Source organism: Pinus tabuliformis, chromosome 1_2, assembly GCF_031772625.1.
Source record: "Pinus tabuliformis cultivar Carrire ecotype Pingquan chromosome 1_2, CPIR1, whole genome shotgun sequence".
NCBI lineage: Eukaryota > Viridiplantae > Streptophyta > Pinopsida > Pinales > Pinaceae > Pinus > Pinus tabuliformis.
Genome location: NC_142298.1, coordinates 1,338,389,392 through 1,338,405,378, shown reverse-complemented (window position 1 = coordinate 1,338,405,378; position 15,987 = coordinate 1,338,389,392). Strand labels below are relative to the sequence as shown.

At 40.0% G+C, this 15,987-nt stretch overlaps 1 protein-coding gene across 1 annotated transcript in view; it reads right to left on the bottom strand.

Moving 5' to 3' along the window:
* The window catches only part of LOC149211142 (ankyrin repeat protein), a 92,555-nt gene extending 81,292 nt beyond the window's left edge, over positions 1–11,263 (bottom strand). The window contains exons 1-2 of the mRNA XM_089396937.1: positions 10,966–11,263; positions 10,665–10,735 (exon numbers count right to left, since the gene is read on the bottom strand). Of these exons, the coding sequence (XP_089253063.1) occupies positions 10,665–10,735; positions 10,966–11,014 (120 nt within the window). The 5' untranslated portion in view covers positions 11,015–11,263. The remainder of the gene's footprint in view (positions 1–10,664; positions 10,736–10,965) is intronic.
* Positions 11,264–15,987: the final 4,724 nt, after the last annotated feature.

Here is a 15,987-nt window from a genome sequence, read left to right as displayed (position 1 = left end):
AAGACCATGTCAGCGGAAAGTTCTATAGGGCCGGACCCTCAATTCATAGAGAGTTTCCTAGCTATAAATTCTATGGTTGAAGAAATGTACAGAGACTTTACAAAGCAAAAGGTGGAAGATGCATCAGGCTCTAAGCAAGAAAAAGAAGAAGATGAGTCTCACTTCCATGACAACTCCAAAAAGGAAAGGGGAAAGAGGAACACTTTCTCACACCTCCTAATAGCCCTATTTATAATAAGAAAGCATCTTTGATTAAGTTAGATGTTAAATTTGATTTGCCTATATATGATGGAGAGCTAAATGCTGAAAAATTGGACAATTGGATTAGACAAATTGATGTGTATTGCAGGGTACAAAACATAAACTCAGACAAGAGTAAGATTCAGCTGGCAAGCCTACGCCTAGGAGGCACCGCCTTGGTTTGGTGGGAAGGTAGAACACAAGCTCGATATGAAAAGACATGGCAAGACCATCTCTGTCTGGAGTGAATTTGTTGCTGCAATCAAAAAGTAGTTCTATCCATTGGCCTACATGCAACAAGCCATGATGAGTTGGCAAACTCTCCGACAGTTGAAAGGGCAAAGTGTGCAAGAGTATACTCAAGAGTTCAGAAAGAGAGCATTGATGTTGGGCATCTCATTAGACTCACCAGAGACTCTTTTGAAGTACATTGGTGGTCTACACAGCTACATGAGACATACCATCCTCATGTTTAATCTCACTAGTATAGATGAGGTATCTGTACAAGCTACTCATCTAGAGGCTAGAGGAAAGAATGGCAATCCAGAAGTTGGGGGACCATCCCAACCACTGTAAGCGAGAGCAAGGAGAAAAGAAAACAGAAATGGAAGGCAAGGAAGGCTAACACTGCACAGAAAGCCAAAGCTTCATGCACTCACTGTAAAAAGGAGGGGCATGATGATGAGCATTGTTGGATTCTGCATCCAGAAGTCCGAGGGCAAGAAGAAGAAGACAGATGCAGCTATTCAAAGTGATTTAGGGTCAGACTCGGGAGATGAAACAACTAAAGCAGCCACGGGTATAAAAGGTAAGAATTTTGAACCATCTACTAGTAATTCTACTCAATCTGTTATTGATGAAGAAAATGAGAGAAAAAGGCATGAGCTTTTCCATATTCAAGTTATTTCCGAAAATCAAAAGATTGATACTTTATTTGATAGTGGCTCACAAGTAAATTTGATTTCTGAAGCAATTATAAAGAAATTGGGATTAGCAACTACACCTCATAAGAAACCATAACCATTAGGATGGTTGAATGATAAAGCACAACTACGAGTGACTAGATAGTGCAAACTCAAGTTTTCTTTTGGGTCAGCATTTGTAGATGAGGTTGAGTTAGACATAATTCCTTTGGATATACGTAGAATTGTTTTAGGAAGTCCCTACTTGCATGATAGAAAGGCTATTTTCTATAGAGCTAAGAACAAGTATCTACTAGTTAAAGATGGAATCGAATACTTTGTAAGAGCTCATAAGCTCAAGAATAATTATACTCTCATAAACTAAGGACAGATGAAAAGAATGATTAATTCATGCAAACAATTCTTACTGATGGTTGTAAGGGAAAGGAAACCTGATAAAACCAATGTATTTGAGCGCTGAAATGTTGAACAGCAAGCTGATATAGAAAAGGTTGTTTCAGAGTATGATGTCTTGTTTCAAGAACCTAAAGGTCTGCCACCCAAAAAGGGAATAGTACATGATATTATTTTGCAACAAGATGTTCCATTGCCTAACATTGGGATGTACAGGTTGTCTGCTTTAGAGAATGATGAAATCGAGAAGGGCTTCATCAGGCCTAGCACATTGCCATGTGGGTCACCAATCGTTTTGGTGAGAAAGAAAGATGGCTTGTGGAGAATGTGCATAGACTACCGAGCACCGAATAAGATAACAATCAAAAATCGTTATCCCCTTCCTCGCATAGATGATCTTCTAGATCAATTAAAAGAAGTTGTTTATTTCACCAAGCTGGATTTGCACAGTGGATACCATCAGGTCAGAGTTGCAGAGCAAGATGCATGGAAGACTGCTTTCAAAACAAAGCAGGGATTGTATGAATGGCTGGTTATGCCTTTTGGCTTAACTAATGCTCCTGCTACTTTCATGAGATTAATGAATGATGTACTCAGACCTTTTCTTGATGATTTTATTATTGTGTATCTGGATGACATTCTGATTTTTAGTAAAACATGGGAAGAACATTTAAAGCATGTTAAGCAGACATTAGATGTTTTGAAAAGAGAAAAACTTTATGTTAAACTCTCAAAATGTGAATTTGGCAAAAAATCTCTAAACTACTTGGGTCATATAGTAGGGGGAGGTGAATTGAGAATAGATCCCTCTAAAGTGGCAATCATTGTGAACTGGCCTAAACCCAGGTCTGCTACAAAAGTGAGAAGCTTCTTAGGAGCAGCACAATATTGGAGGAAGTTCATCTCTAACTTCTCCTCGATTGCAGCTCCCTTACATGCTTTAACAGGATTGAATAAGGTGTTTCAGTGGGGAGGCAAACATCAGAAAGCCTTCGACACCTTGAAAGAGAAAATAAATATAGCACCTATACTAGTACTGCCAGACTTACAAAGACCATTTGAGATCCAAACTGATGCCAGTGACTAAGCCATCGAAGCAGTGTTGACCCAGCACGGCAAACCCATATGTTATCATTCTGAGACTTTTAATCCTGCAGTAGTTAACTATCCTACATATGATAAAGAACTGTATGCATTAGTTCAGAGTGTGAAAAAGTGGAAACATTACTTAATGGGCAAAAAGACAGTAATACATACTGATCATCAGCCACTTCAATATCTACACTCCCAAACTAAGTTGCAACAATCAAGACATTACAGATGGATAGGTTTTCTAAAACAGTTTCACTTAATCATCAGATATAAAAAGGGCATACATAACAAGGTTGCAAACATGTTATCTAGACCCATTATAAATGCATCTACCATACTTGAGCATAATTTTGTGCTACATGAAAGCTACATAGAACAATATGCTCAGGATATGGATTTTAAAGATGTATATGCAACTTTGAGTCAAGGCAAAAGAGTAGAAGAATTGGACTATCATATAAAGGACCGACTCTTATATCATTGTGGGAAACTCTGCATTCCACAAACTGAGAGGATAAAGATAATTAGGGAAGCACATACTTCTCTGATATCAAGTCACTTTGGGGTAAGTAAAACAGTTGCACAGCTGCAAAGAATCTGCTATTCGCCGAAAATGAATGAGACAGTTTCTAGATATGTAAGAGGGTGTGCCATGTGTGCTAAAAGCAAGCCCAGCAATAGAAAACTAGGCTTGTACACTCCATTGCCAGTTCCTTCTCACCCTTGGGAAAGTGTTTCCATGGATTTTGTTGGAGGACTACCTAAATCTAGGAAAGGTCATGATTATCTATATGTTGTTGTGGATAGGTTCAGCAAAATGTGTATTTTGATACCTTGTAGTAAACAGATCACAGCTGAACAAACTGCAAAATTATTCTTTGAACATGTATGGGTTCATTTTGGATTACCCACTTCCATTGTATCTGATCGAGACACCCGATTTGTGGGGAAGTTTTGGTCTAGTCTGTGGGAACTGATGGACACCAAGCTGAAGAAAAGCACAGCTTTTCATCCACAAACAGATGGCCAGACAGAAGTAGTAAACAGGACAGTGATCCAGTTACTAAGAGGATATTGCAGTAAACATCCTAAGCTTTGGGATGAACATTTGTGTTATGTGCAGCATGCTTACAACAGAGCCAAACACTCTTCTACACAGAGATCTCCTTTTGAGACCTGCTTTGGTTTCACACCAAGGTCTCCTTTGGATTTTGTCTTTGGTAAAGATACCATGGTTGATGGACACAGTGATGTGGACAAGGCAACTAGGGTCATTGAACAGATCCAAGAGATCCACCAGGCAGTATCGGAACAGCTGGAAAAGAGCCAGGCCAGGTACAAGGCTAGGCATGATAAGCATCGGATGGAGCATAGTTTTCAAGTTGGAAACCAAGTCTGGTTGTATATCAACAAAGACCGGATGCAAGGTGAAGGTAAAGAGCTAAAGCCTATCAAGTATGGACCTTTTAGGATACTTGAGAAAATTGGTGAAAATGCTTTTCGCCTTGATCTACCAGCTTACATGCACATTTACTCAGTCGTAAATGCAGACCGCTTGAGATTGTTTGAACCTTCAATGATTGAGGACCCTAAAGAGCAAAGTCAGTTGCCTTCTATTGATGACCTGCTACCTGAATACCTCAATGAGTTGCAGGAAAACACAGTGCTGGACAGGAAGGTGAGGAAACGCACAGGGGAGATGTTGAGTACCTCAGGATTGGGCTCAAAGGTTCAAAGCTGAGCAACACGAAGTGGATTGAGATTGGACAAATGAAGAAATAGTATCCTCACTTAGTCGATGCTTGAAAACCAACTTTTAGTGGTCCAAAAGCTTTTTCAGTAGGGAGGCCATGATCTGAATTAGATCCATAAAAGACTGTCAAAGAACCATGACTGAATCAGGTCGAACAAATCTCTAAAGAAGTCCAAAATAGCATCAAAAACACCCTGAACCAGTGACACTGGCAGCCGACGTGGAACGACGAGGACCTCGGTCAAAGTGCGCTGACCGAGGCCCATGGAGACCGCGCATGAGGCCAAAGTAGCCCCTCGGAGCCTCGGAATGGGAAAAGGAAGAGGTTTTTGATGAGCGAACAGAGCCCTGAAGGGGAAGCCCGAGAATCACATCGGGAGCCAGGAAACCGCGAGTAGGAAAAAAGCGAAAAATCGTTAACGTACAAAGGCAGGACCCGTGCACTGGAAAACCGGCGGTATTGATCGAGGCGCCCTTGAACGATAAAGGTTTTGGATAGGAGCGAAGAGATTCCATACACCGATCGACACGTGGCAGGTGGAGGTGAGAGAAAACCGTCGTTGATCGCGCGCTATCAGTCGAGCAAGTCAACCGCACGAAACGTGTGTATGGCGTCGGATCTGGAGGGCCTAGATCGGACGGCTGAGATTGCGCCTGATGGAAAGAAGCAAAATCGACATGCAATTAAGCCGCGTTCTAAAAAGATTTGGAATCCGTTTGACCGCCACGGTGGAGGAAGAACGCATCCATGGCATAACTGAAGAAACAAACCGACGAAGCATGCTGGAGCCATTTAGAGGAGGACGAGTGGCCACTCCCTGAGCATTCATGATGACGCCCAACACAGGGAACTCCAAGCGCAGCTGCAGAAGGTGAGTCGACAGATGGAAGAGGAACCGAACAGGCATAGGGATCGAATGGCTGAAAGCCATGAACGGAGACAGTTGAATAAGTTTTAGAGTTGAGAAGAGTCCAAGCGACCAAGAGAGACAATGAACAATGAACCCAAAGAGGAGGACTGAACACAGAGAACAGTAAAGCTAAGCAGAAGAGACAGAGGGTCGAGCTAACCAGAGGCAGCGTCGAGCACCAGAGAGCTTGAAGATTCAAGCCTTCCCATAGAGGAATCCATCCGGATTGAGCATCACATTCGGCTCTTTCCACTGTAGACCAAAAGGTCACAGAGCTGGTAGGAAGAAGAGTCTGTGTACTCCAAGTGGCTTGGGGAATCCAAGAACCACCCTGCCAAGCGTAATCTGCTTCAGGAGAACTCATATTGAGTCCCTGTATTGTAATTTCTCTACTTGAAGACACAATAAAACAAAGCCACCACTAAAAGCTAGACCAAAGACGTAGCCCTGGAGGATAAGGTGAACTCCTTATTAAAATTGTTTGTGTCTTTCTGTTTGCTTACTGTATTTCTCTGCTGTCTTTCCATTTTATTGTCTGTGTATTAGCAATCCGATCGATCCGTTGTTTCAATAACATAGACCACACACCAGCACATGAGTCTGTAATACCTTAGTTTAATAAATCTTTAACTGATGTCACTCATAGGGTGAATATCAGATCATTTAGTTTATGAATTCTAGGGTATGTAGCAAAGCCCTAGTAGAAATTAATATTCTAGGAGATGATGATGTTGTTTTTAATTTTGATATGATTTAGTTTTTCTAGGGTTTGCATCTACCCCTAGTAGAAGTCTGACATGTAAAAGCATATTGTTGATGTAAAGCACTATGATTGGATTGTTATTTGATATCTAAGGGTTTGTGTCTCGAAGATAAAGTCTAGGATTTGTGACAAAACCCTGGCAAGAAGTTGAAGTCTAGTATGTAAAGAAATGTAACTTTTGTTGATTATGAACCTAACTAGGTTTAGGTGTTTAATGTCGAAAGTCAAAATGCTTTTATATGATTCTGATATAGTTAACTTCATTCTTTTGTATGTTCATACTTGTTATTAAAAGTTTTGCAGGTACTTGTTCGTAAGTAAAGATGACTTGATAATATTGATAAGCATGATGAAGGAAGTTACGTGAATGATGATGATCAAGATAACCTTGATACCATAAGAAGGAATAGAAGCCATGAAAGGTTCTCCGATGCTATAACAGAAGGAAGTGGTTGATCTCCCTAAGTTAAGAGGGGGCTTGGATAGAAGAAAGGGTATATCTCCCCAGTTAATAGGGAGAGCATATTATGACAATGAACTAAGACTTAAGAAAGATCTAAAGATGTATTTGGTGTTGTTGAAGAAATGAAAGAAGATGAAAGCTTCTGACAAATTGTATATAACTTGATGATGAAAGTAGCGTCAGAACGATTGAGGACCCCAAATGTTTGTATTTACTTGTATGCATATTTGAAAGTTCATTATCGATTAGGGTTTGTGTTTCTACAGGTAAATCTCTCCATAAAAAGGTTGAAAATTCTGGAAGCATGCTTGGACAAATAAATATATCTAGTTTGATAGGGAGAGTTGAAGCAACTAATGGTGGATACTTGGGAGGACATATGGTTGACCTATGTGTTGATGTCCAGATCTCAAAGAGGGAGGGTGACATTGGTCATGAAGCTCTGACCTTGGATACGCACCGAGATCCTTGGGTTGATGGATAGCTAGTAAGCCTGATGGTACCTAGAGTGGCTAAAAGCTTGAGTCCATCTTAGTCCCTCCCAGATTGAATACCCTGGTCAAGTATCTAGTCCGCAAACACTGAGTGTGCTAAAACTCTTCGTAGTTCATTTTGAGATCTTCCATGTCCCTCTATATATATGTAATTATAAATACCTCCCTAGTTAAGAGGGAGTTCCGAAAAATGTTTAAGCATCGATCTTCATACTTGTATTTGAGTCATAATAAAATATATTTGTCAAAAGAAAAAAAGAAAGAAAATTATTATTTAAGAAATTGACTTATTAAAGCATGGGTTTCATGCTTGGGTCAATTGTTTTTTAGGTTGAACCCTGCATTGAAGGAGCTTTTAGGGTTTATGTCAAGTGTCCTTGTCCATGTCGTATTGTAAAAGACCCTTCTTGGTCTCAATTTGTCAAAGAAAAAAAATATTTTATTGTAAAATAGGCCAATTAGGCATCCTCCACCAAGTCGGCCTCAAACTGGACAAGTTGGCGTAAACTGAGGGGCAAAAACACCTATATAAAGATAGCAACTCTACTTCATTTGTCACACTCATTCATCAAGTTCTATATGGAACTTCTCGGGCCAGAAAACGTGTGAATTTCAAGGAAGGAAGAGGCAAGGGCTAGCGAAGAAGAAGGAGGTCTCTCCCAAGCATGAAAAGTCAATTTTTTGTCTCTCTTATCCCACGCGTACGAAGTTTTGAAGTATTGCAAGGAGCCAAAATTCTGCAGTAGCTGAGGATACGGAAATTCTAAATCTGGGATCGAAATTCTGAAGTTGGAGCCGAAATTTCTGGGTTGTTGTTGGGCTGAAGCTGCTAGACAAGAAGAGACTACAAGAAATTGCTAAATCATCTTGGAAGGTTGACTTGGTGGAGCAGGAAGGTTTGTTGGTCTAAGGTCTTGGTCTATCTCATTTTGAATCTATTTAAGGAAGAGCTTTTGTCTAGGTCTTCCCCTATATAAGGGTTTTAGCCCTGGCTAAGTGCCTACACCTGGTGTCCATGATCTTCATGTTTTTGCTTTGATAATTGCTTGATGAGAAGATAAAGGAAGAACGTAAAGAAGTTAATAAGAACATAATAATATCACAAGTAATTATCAACAAAAGAAAATCTTTTTGCCTTTCCGATTTTCTAAGAATTCTCGTCTTTATATAATGATAGAAGCTTTGTCCAATTAAATCTCCCACTTAAAAGGAGTGGATATGACATGGTTACATGGAGAAAGTCAATAGAACCACGAGCACGTCCAAAGCTTCATCATGGGTTTTACCTCTTCGATCTCGCTAGTGACATTAGTGAAATGGAGTAGATTGCTAGGAACATGAAATCTAAAGACATAAATTTGGACAATGAGACTCTAGCATTGCTTTCCAAACATTATATCCATGTTGGATCTATCAAAAGGAAGAGGGAGTACTCAAAAAGCTCAAAACAAAACCATCAAGGACAGCGTACTCTTCTGAAGATGCTACTTCCTCTGGATACAAATCTCAAGTAAAATGAGTTGAAGCTATCCCAAGGATCGATGGCCTCAAATCCCCCCCCTTGCAGCCACAATAAAAAGCTCAATGAATAATGTAAACCATTTTTTTAAAGAACTAAAATGCAGCAACAAGGTATGCATGGAAGAAATGGTGCAATGCATGGAAGATATTTTCATCCATCTTGCACATCCTATGGCATTCTCTTCCATGTTTACACCATGAAAAGAAATCAATAGAAGTTGGATTAGACCCCAGGCATATAGATTATATGGGATGAACAATTGTTTGCATTTATTTCTGGCTGCCATAATGGAGAAGGCATATCATACTCGGAAGTTTGGTTAATATGAGTACCCTTCTAATGATGGCGGAAGTTTGGTTAATATGAGTACCCTTCTAATGATGGCGTGTTGTCATTTCATGGGAATCCAATGCAAAGCATATCTCTTGTAGCAATATTTGGCATAAGTCAAGAGTGTTGTGGTTGAGCCATTATAAGCCAAGTCCCTTCCTAGGTTTTGAATGGAGTAGAGTGAAGGCTTGGCGAAGATAAGTTTTTCCTTCACACAGCATGAGCAATGTATCCTACCATTCAGAAAGAAGGAAAAATTGCTTCAAGTCTAAACTTATGTGATTATAGTCTGTGGGACACATTGGATCCATTTCAAATTTCATGTGTGCATCCTCGTGTTCACTTGTTACATGGAACAGTAGTATTATATTTTTTATTTTGAAAATTGATGGTAAATTACTACAACATGAGCTAGTGGATAAACTAAGATAGATGTCAAAGCACGTGTCAATGAAAGCTTACAAAGGATTTAATACATTACAACAGAATTCTATTTTTAATGAGAAGCGTACAGCTAATACATTAAGATGTCGAGGGCTCATCTGATCTTCATACTATTTTTGTATTCAGCTTCAAAATTCCAGGGAGGACTTTACCATTCACAGAGCATATAGACAACAGCTGAAGACTTCAGGGACAGAGGAACTTTTGGCAGAAGACTAAGTTCTTTAATTGTAGACCTGATTGGCCATTTTTTATTGTAAAAAAATTCTGAGTCAGAGGGATCCATTATATTCATTTCTCATTCGAAATAGAGCCTTTTTCTTTGCTCTTTTACTGTTTTAAGCTTCTTTAAATTTCCATCTCTTTTCTTCTACATATGAATGCAATTAATGCAACTTTCAGGCCAGGGTCCTTATAGATTCAAGAATTTACAAAGGCATTCTGTGTTTCATATATATATATATATATAGTTGATCATTAAAATCATTGAAGAAGTGTTTGTTAGCTAAATTCACATATTGTGCTCAACTCCTGCATTTGTTTATTGGTGGATTCATTTGTTATGCCTGGTAATTCACCAATTCTCTTCATCACAGGCCAGCACAGGATTCCTTACTGGTTTGTTAGTGCTTGAGATTTATGTTTTCTCATTTTCTTCAATCTTCCATCATCAAGCTTTATGCTCTTTTCCTTAAGACTACATGCCCAATGGTTAGGCCTCCAATATGAGAGAATTGCAGTTTTTTTTTATCCCAGTCTGCTGCAATCTCACCTCCAACCCTTTTATCATGTCCTTTCACTATTTCAAATCTGACATTCTAAGCTCAATGTTGTAAACTGATGCTTAGCAGCAGTTGGCAGTCAGCTTCTATTTGTCCATGGGGCCTGAGGGTTATTACCCCGTCTGGCTCAAGGGCCAGCTTGAGACTAAATCTACGTTTGTAGATGCCTTGGCATGGTTCCTAAAGAGCCAGGAGAAACAACATATCCCACCTTTTTCTTGATATCTGGCCACGACATTTCTCTTTTTGCAATTAATAAGTCAAAAGGTTAATTATTGGGTTGTGGTCTAGCAGCAAGTTCACGCCTATACGATGACCCGGGTTCAAACCCTGCAACAGGTCCGACTAGAATATCCGCATCTGAAACCTGGTAAAAATCAGGGCAACTAGACGGCCCGCCAATGCAGCGAAATAACTGCATAGAGTCTCTGGTCGGAAGAGTTATCGCCCAAATATTCTCATTAAAAAAATCAACCAGTTCGTATACTAAAAGCCCATGAACGAAATGAAGAGGCAACCAAATACGGTTCATACAGCAGGGCCGGTTCACTAACCTTTGCCACCATTCTCTGGAACGCGATATCTTCGTCATCGATTTTATCTTTTCCTTTACCCCATTTCTTATCTGCAAAAATAATATTTCAGCATAAATACATCGGAAATGTCATAATTTGGATCAAAGACATATATTTATATCTTCAAACAAGATATGTTTCCTTCAAATTTGTAGTGCATTTCTCTGCAAATTTTCATCATAAAAACCTATGAAAGTCTTGTATTTAATAGTTTAACTAACAAACAGTTCATAGACCCGTAACACAAATTGTTCCATACAAAAGAGAGGTGTTTACATACCTTTCGGGTCGCTGAGATTTGTATATTCCCGGACCTCCCTGCCTGCCATCGCGACGCTATTGAATAAACAGAAACCCTACTTCCTACAAAACCCAAATTCCTTTGAAATGTATTATTCTGAGGATTCTAACCTTCGGCCTGCCATTAACCTCTGTGCTTAATCAAATATCGGCTCTGAATTCACGAAAATCGTCTTGAAAATGTCTCGCCGAAAAATCAACCGACCTGGGTATCGATTTAAACGCAAAACTAAATCGAGTTTGACGTTCGCTAAAACAGCAGGAAGGAAAACCAAAGCGACTCTCTTATTTATTTTTTTCTAATATCCGATTTTAATTATTATTAATATCTAAAAAACAAAATTTATAATTGATATTTAGTGTAGTATTTTGTTCACTGTGGAGCCAAAAAGTTCATGTCTACATATAACCAAAAGTAACCGTTGTCCCGTCTTTAAGCAAAAGCTATGAGTACAGGCTAGTATATATTACGACTATACTAAGTTGACCAGTGACATGTTACTGAAATGATATGGTAGACATAACAAGACAGAAATAGAACACATAAGAAATCAATATATAATAGGCATATCATTGAAATGATATGGTAGACATAATAAGACAGAAACCGAACACATAAGAAATCAATACAGATACCAAATAGTGGAAAGAAACTGATAATGGAAAAGACACAAGGAAATAATTCATCAAAGATGATCACTGGATGATCTGGACGGGTATTGCCACTAGCCATGTTTACTAGGGTGGTGTCAATGATTGCTTCTCCATTTTGAGGTGTTGAGGAGTAAGTGTCTGAAGCTGAGTTGATGTAGCACTCAATTTTGTTCAACCAAACCACGATGTCATCCATATCATATCTAGTATCTCGCAGCACACGCTTGAGGTCCTCCTAACCCACAAACAACTTGTAATTGTCAACCTATTTGTCTTGCAACACCATATGAAGCAGAGATGTTGTTTGTCTATGAGTGAAGATTGAATGCAAGAAGTATAGGCGGCGCTTTCTCCATTTACCTGGGTCTGGCACCCACTCTGTTTTTCATTCACACACCTCAACATCTGAATGATATTCTCATTCACACCGGATTCTCTTGCCTTCAGGGATCGAATTTCTTGTCGAACTTCCAAGGGAATAGCATCACAAAATTTTGCCAAGGGCTCCCAACCGAAGAGGCGACACTGCCTAGAGGAGGACGTTGCAGATGAGCCTCATCTTCTACTAATGAGTTGTTGTCGTAGCGCCATCGAACAAAAGGACTTGCGGCAAATTTGGACCAACGAGACTCGAGACAACCGACAAGGGAATTGACTTAAGACAGCAGGGACAGACGTAGACAAAAATATCTTGATGCCCCGAATACTAGACACAACTAACAAGGAGAAAGGAATTGTGTAAACATCATTGACATACCTACACCCATAAGCATGCCAATCAAACTGGACTGGAAACCTAGTATGACTAAGATCCACATACAAATTCACCTCCTGAGTCAGCTTAGTTATCCATTGCTCAATTCGTGTCTTTGCAATGTTAAAACCAAATTGAAAAATAACCAATGTATCAAATGTTGGCAAACAAGACTAGACAATTAAAGGATAACCTGGATGGTTCATGGGATTGTAAATCAGTCAACAAGAGCACGACCACCCACTGAAAAGAGGGACCAAAGGATGAGTTATGCAAAAAACACACAAAAATACATTTGGTGGTCGCCCACAACCCTTTCAATGACAACAAGAAAGTAGAAGCGACTCCCTTACTGCGATTTATATGGAGAGGTTATACATATGAATTGTGATATTCGACCACTTAGTAGATATATGCTTATGTGTGTGTGTGTGGATATACACTTCTCAATCTAAAGCATTGAGGGCATATATCTCATCATATATAATAATATTAAATGTCATTTATAAACTAAACCACATATCATACAATTTAAAAGCATCTTTAAATTGAATGGTATATTGATCTGAAATCACCCGTAAATGACCTCAGTGAATTAATGAAGGTATTACAGACTCATGTGTTGGGGTGTGCCTATGTTATTTTATGCAATGGATCAATAAGATTGTGAAATACACAGACACTTGAAATAGTAAGAGAAACACAGTAAGCAAACACATAAAACACAACAAGCTTAATAAGGAGTTCACCCAATCCTCTTGGGCTTTGTCTCCTAGTCCAGCCTTCAGTGGAGGCCTTTCTATAGTGTCTTAAAGCAGAGTTCTTACAATAAGCAGCTCAATTTGAGTCTCACTTTAAAAGATGATGATCAGTAGGATTGTATTTGGATTCCCCAAGTCTCTAGAGTACACAGACTCCCCTTACTGAATCTCGACCTCAACTGGTCTCAGTGGTATGAGTTCAATTTGGTACTTAATACCTGACAGGTATACACAGAAGAGTTGCTTAAACCTCTCAAGCCTTTTCTGGAGTTCACAGACTCTCGGACTCTCTCTGTCTCTGTCTGCTCAATGCTGCCTTTGCTCTGCAAGTCATCTCGGCTTCTCTGTTCTCTGCAATTCACTTCTTTCTTGCCTTTCGGCTTTCTGCTTCTCTTTCTCTACTTCCTTTACTCTTTGTTTGTCTGTGGCTTAAAGCCAATATGCTCCCTGACTGTTTGTTTCCGCTTCCCGGCTCTCTGGATCTCCTGCCTCTGCCCACTGGAATTCCCCTGCTCTGCGTCATCATCATTGTGTAACGCTTCAGAGAGAGATGGCCACTTGTTTCTTCATGAACTGAGTGTCAATTCTCTTTGAACGGTCGTTATTTCCGTTGCTCCAAGATTGCCCGCGAAACTGATTCCTCTGCCAACTCATCGGTCATGCCGAACCTCAAATCTCATATGACTCAGCCTATTTCCCCATCGAATCCGGTCATCCATCGGATCATTCCTCCGTCGTTTATCTGGAGCCTCCACATCCTACGGTCTCCATCCATATCGCGTGGTTAAGTAGCATGACCTTTACCCGCGCAATGTGAGCGGTTTTCTCTCTCATCCACTGGACGCATGTCACCCAGTGTATGGCATCGAGTGGGACTCGGTCGAACTCGCTTACCGCTTGGAGCCCTTCCGATATCCTATCGGTTTTAGCGTGGAACCCGCCTTCTGACAGAATCAGCGATTCCCGTACGGTTTTATGCTTTTCCTTATGACCGAGCGCCTGGAGGCTTTCCTTCACTGAGGGGGATGCCCTGCAATACATGATTAGCGCTTTAGTGTATCAGAAACTGCCCCTGTTTTTGGATTTGACCTCCCGTTTGTCAATTTGTGCCAGTGCGCGGTCACCATGGGCCAACGGTCTGCGCGCTTCGACTGAGGGTCCTCGTTGTTCCGTGCTGGCCACAAATTGCCATTGTTTAGAGGTAATTTCTGATAAGCTTCGACATCCATAATACTTTGAAACTTTGGTATGAGTTTTACAGAGTTCAAGGAACTTTAAGAGTGTTTAAGGATCTAATTCGAATGACGGCCTTTCCATTGAAAAAGCTTTTGGACCACCAAAAGTTGGTTTTCAAGCATCGACTAAGTGAGGGTATAGCTATCTCACTTATCCAATCTCTATCCATTTTGCACTGCTTGGCTTTGAACCCTTGAGTCCAATCTTGAGGTACTCAACATCTCCCTTGCGCGTCGTCCTCACCTTCCTGTCCAGAACTGTGTCTTCCTGCAATTCATTGAGATATTCAGGTAACAGATCATCAATAGAAGGCAATTGACTCTGCTCTTCGGGATCTTCAATTAATGAAGGTTCAAATAGTCTCAAGCTGTCTGCATTAACGACTGAGTAGATGTGCATGTAAGCTGGTAAATCAAGGTGAAAAGCATTCTCACCAATTTTCTCAAGTATCTTGAAAGGTCCATACCTTATTGGATTTAGCTTTTTACCTTCACCTTGCATTTTGTCTTTGCTGATATACAACCAAACTTGATCACCAACTTGGAAACTATGCTCCATCCGATGCTTGTCATGCCTTGCCTTGTATTTGGCTTGGCTCTTTTCCAGCTGTTCCTATACTGCCTGGTGAATTTCTTGGATTTGTTCAATGAACTTGGTTGCCTTGTCCACATCACGGTGTCCATCAACTGCTATGTCTTTACCAAAGGCAAAATCCAAGGGAGACCTTGGTGTGAAACCAAAACAAGTCTCAAAAGGAGATCTCTGTGTAGAAGAATGTTTTGCTCGGTTGTAAGCATGTTGCACATAACAAAAATGTTCATCCCAAAGTTTGGGATGCTTGCTACAATAGCCTCTGAGCAACTGGATCACTGTCCTGTTGACCACTTCTATCTGGCCATCTGTTTGTGGATGAAAGGTTGTGCTTTTCTTCAATTTGGTGTCCATCAGTTCCCACAGACTCGACCAAAACTTCCCAACAAATCGGGAATCTCAATCGGACACAATGGAAGTGGGTAATCCAAAATGAACCCATACATGTTGAAAGAACAACTTTGCAGTTTGTTTAGCTGTAATCTGTTTGTTACAAGGTATCAAAATACACATTTTGTTGAACCTATCCACAACAACATATAAATAGTCATGACCTTTCCTAGATTTAGGCAATCCTCCAACAAAGTCCATGGAAATACTTTCCCAAAGATGAGAAGGCATTGGTAGTGGAGTGTACAAGCCTAGTTTTCTATTGTTGGGCTTGCTTTTAGCACACATGGTACACCCTCTTACATATCTAGAAACCGTCTCATTCATTTTTGGCCAATAACAAAATCTTTGCAGCTGTGCAACCGTTTTACTTACCCCAAAGTGACCTGATATTAGAGGAGTGTGTGCTTCTCGAGTTATGTTTACTCTTTCAGTTTGTGGAATGCATAGCTTCCCACAATGATACAAGAGTTGGTCCTTAATGTGATAATCCAATTCTTCTACTCGTTTGCCTTGACTTAAAGTTGCATATACATCTTTAAAATCTATATCTTGAGCATATTGTTCAATGTAGCTCTCATGCAATATTGAGTTATGCTTAAGTATAGTAGATGCG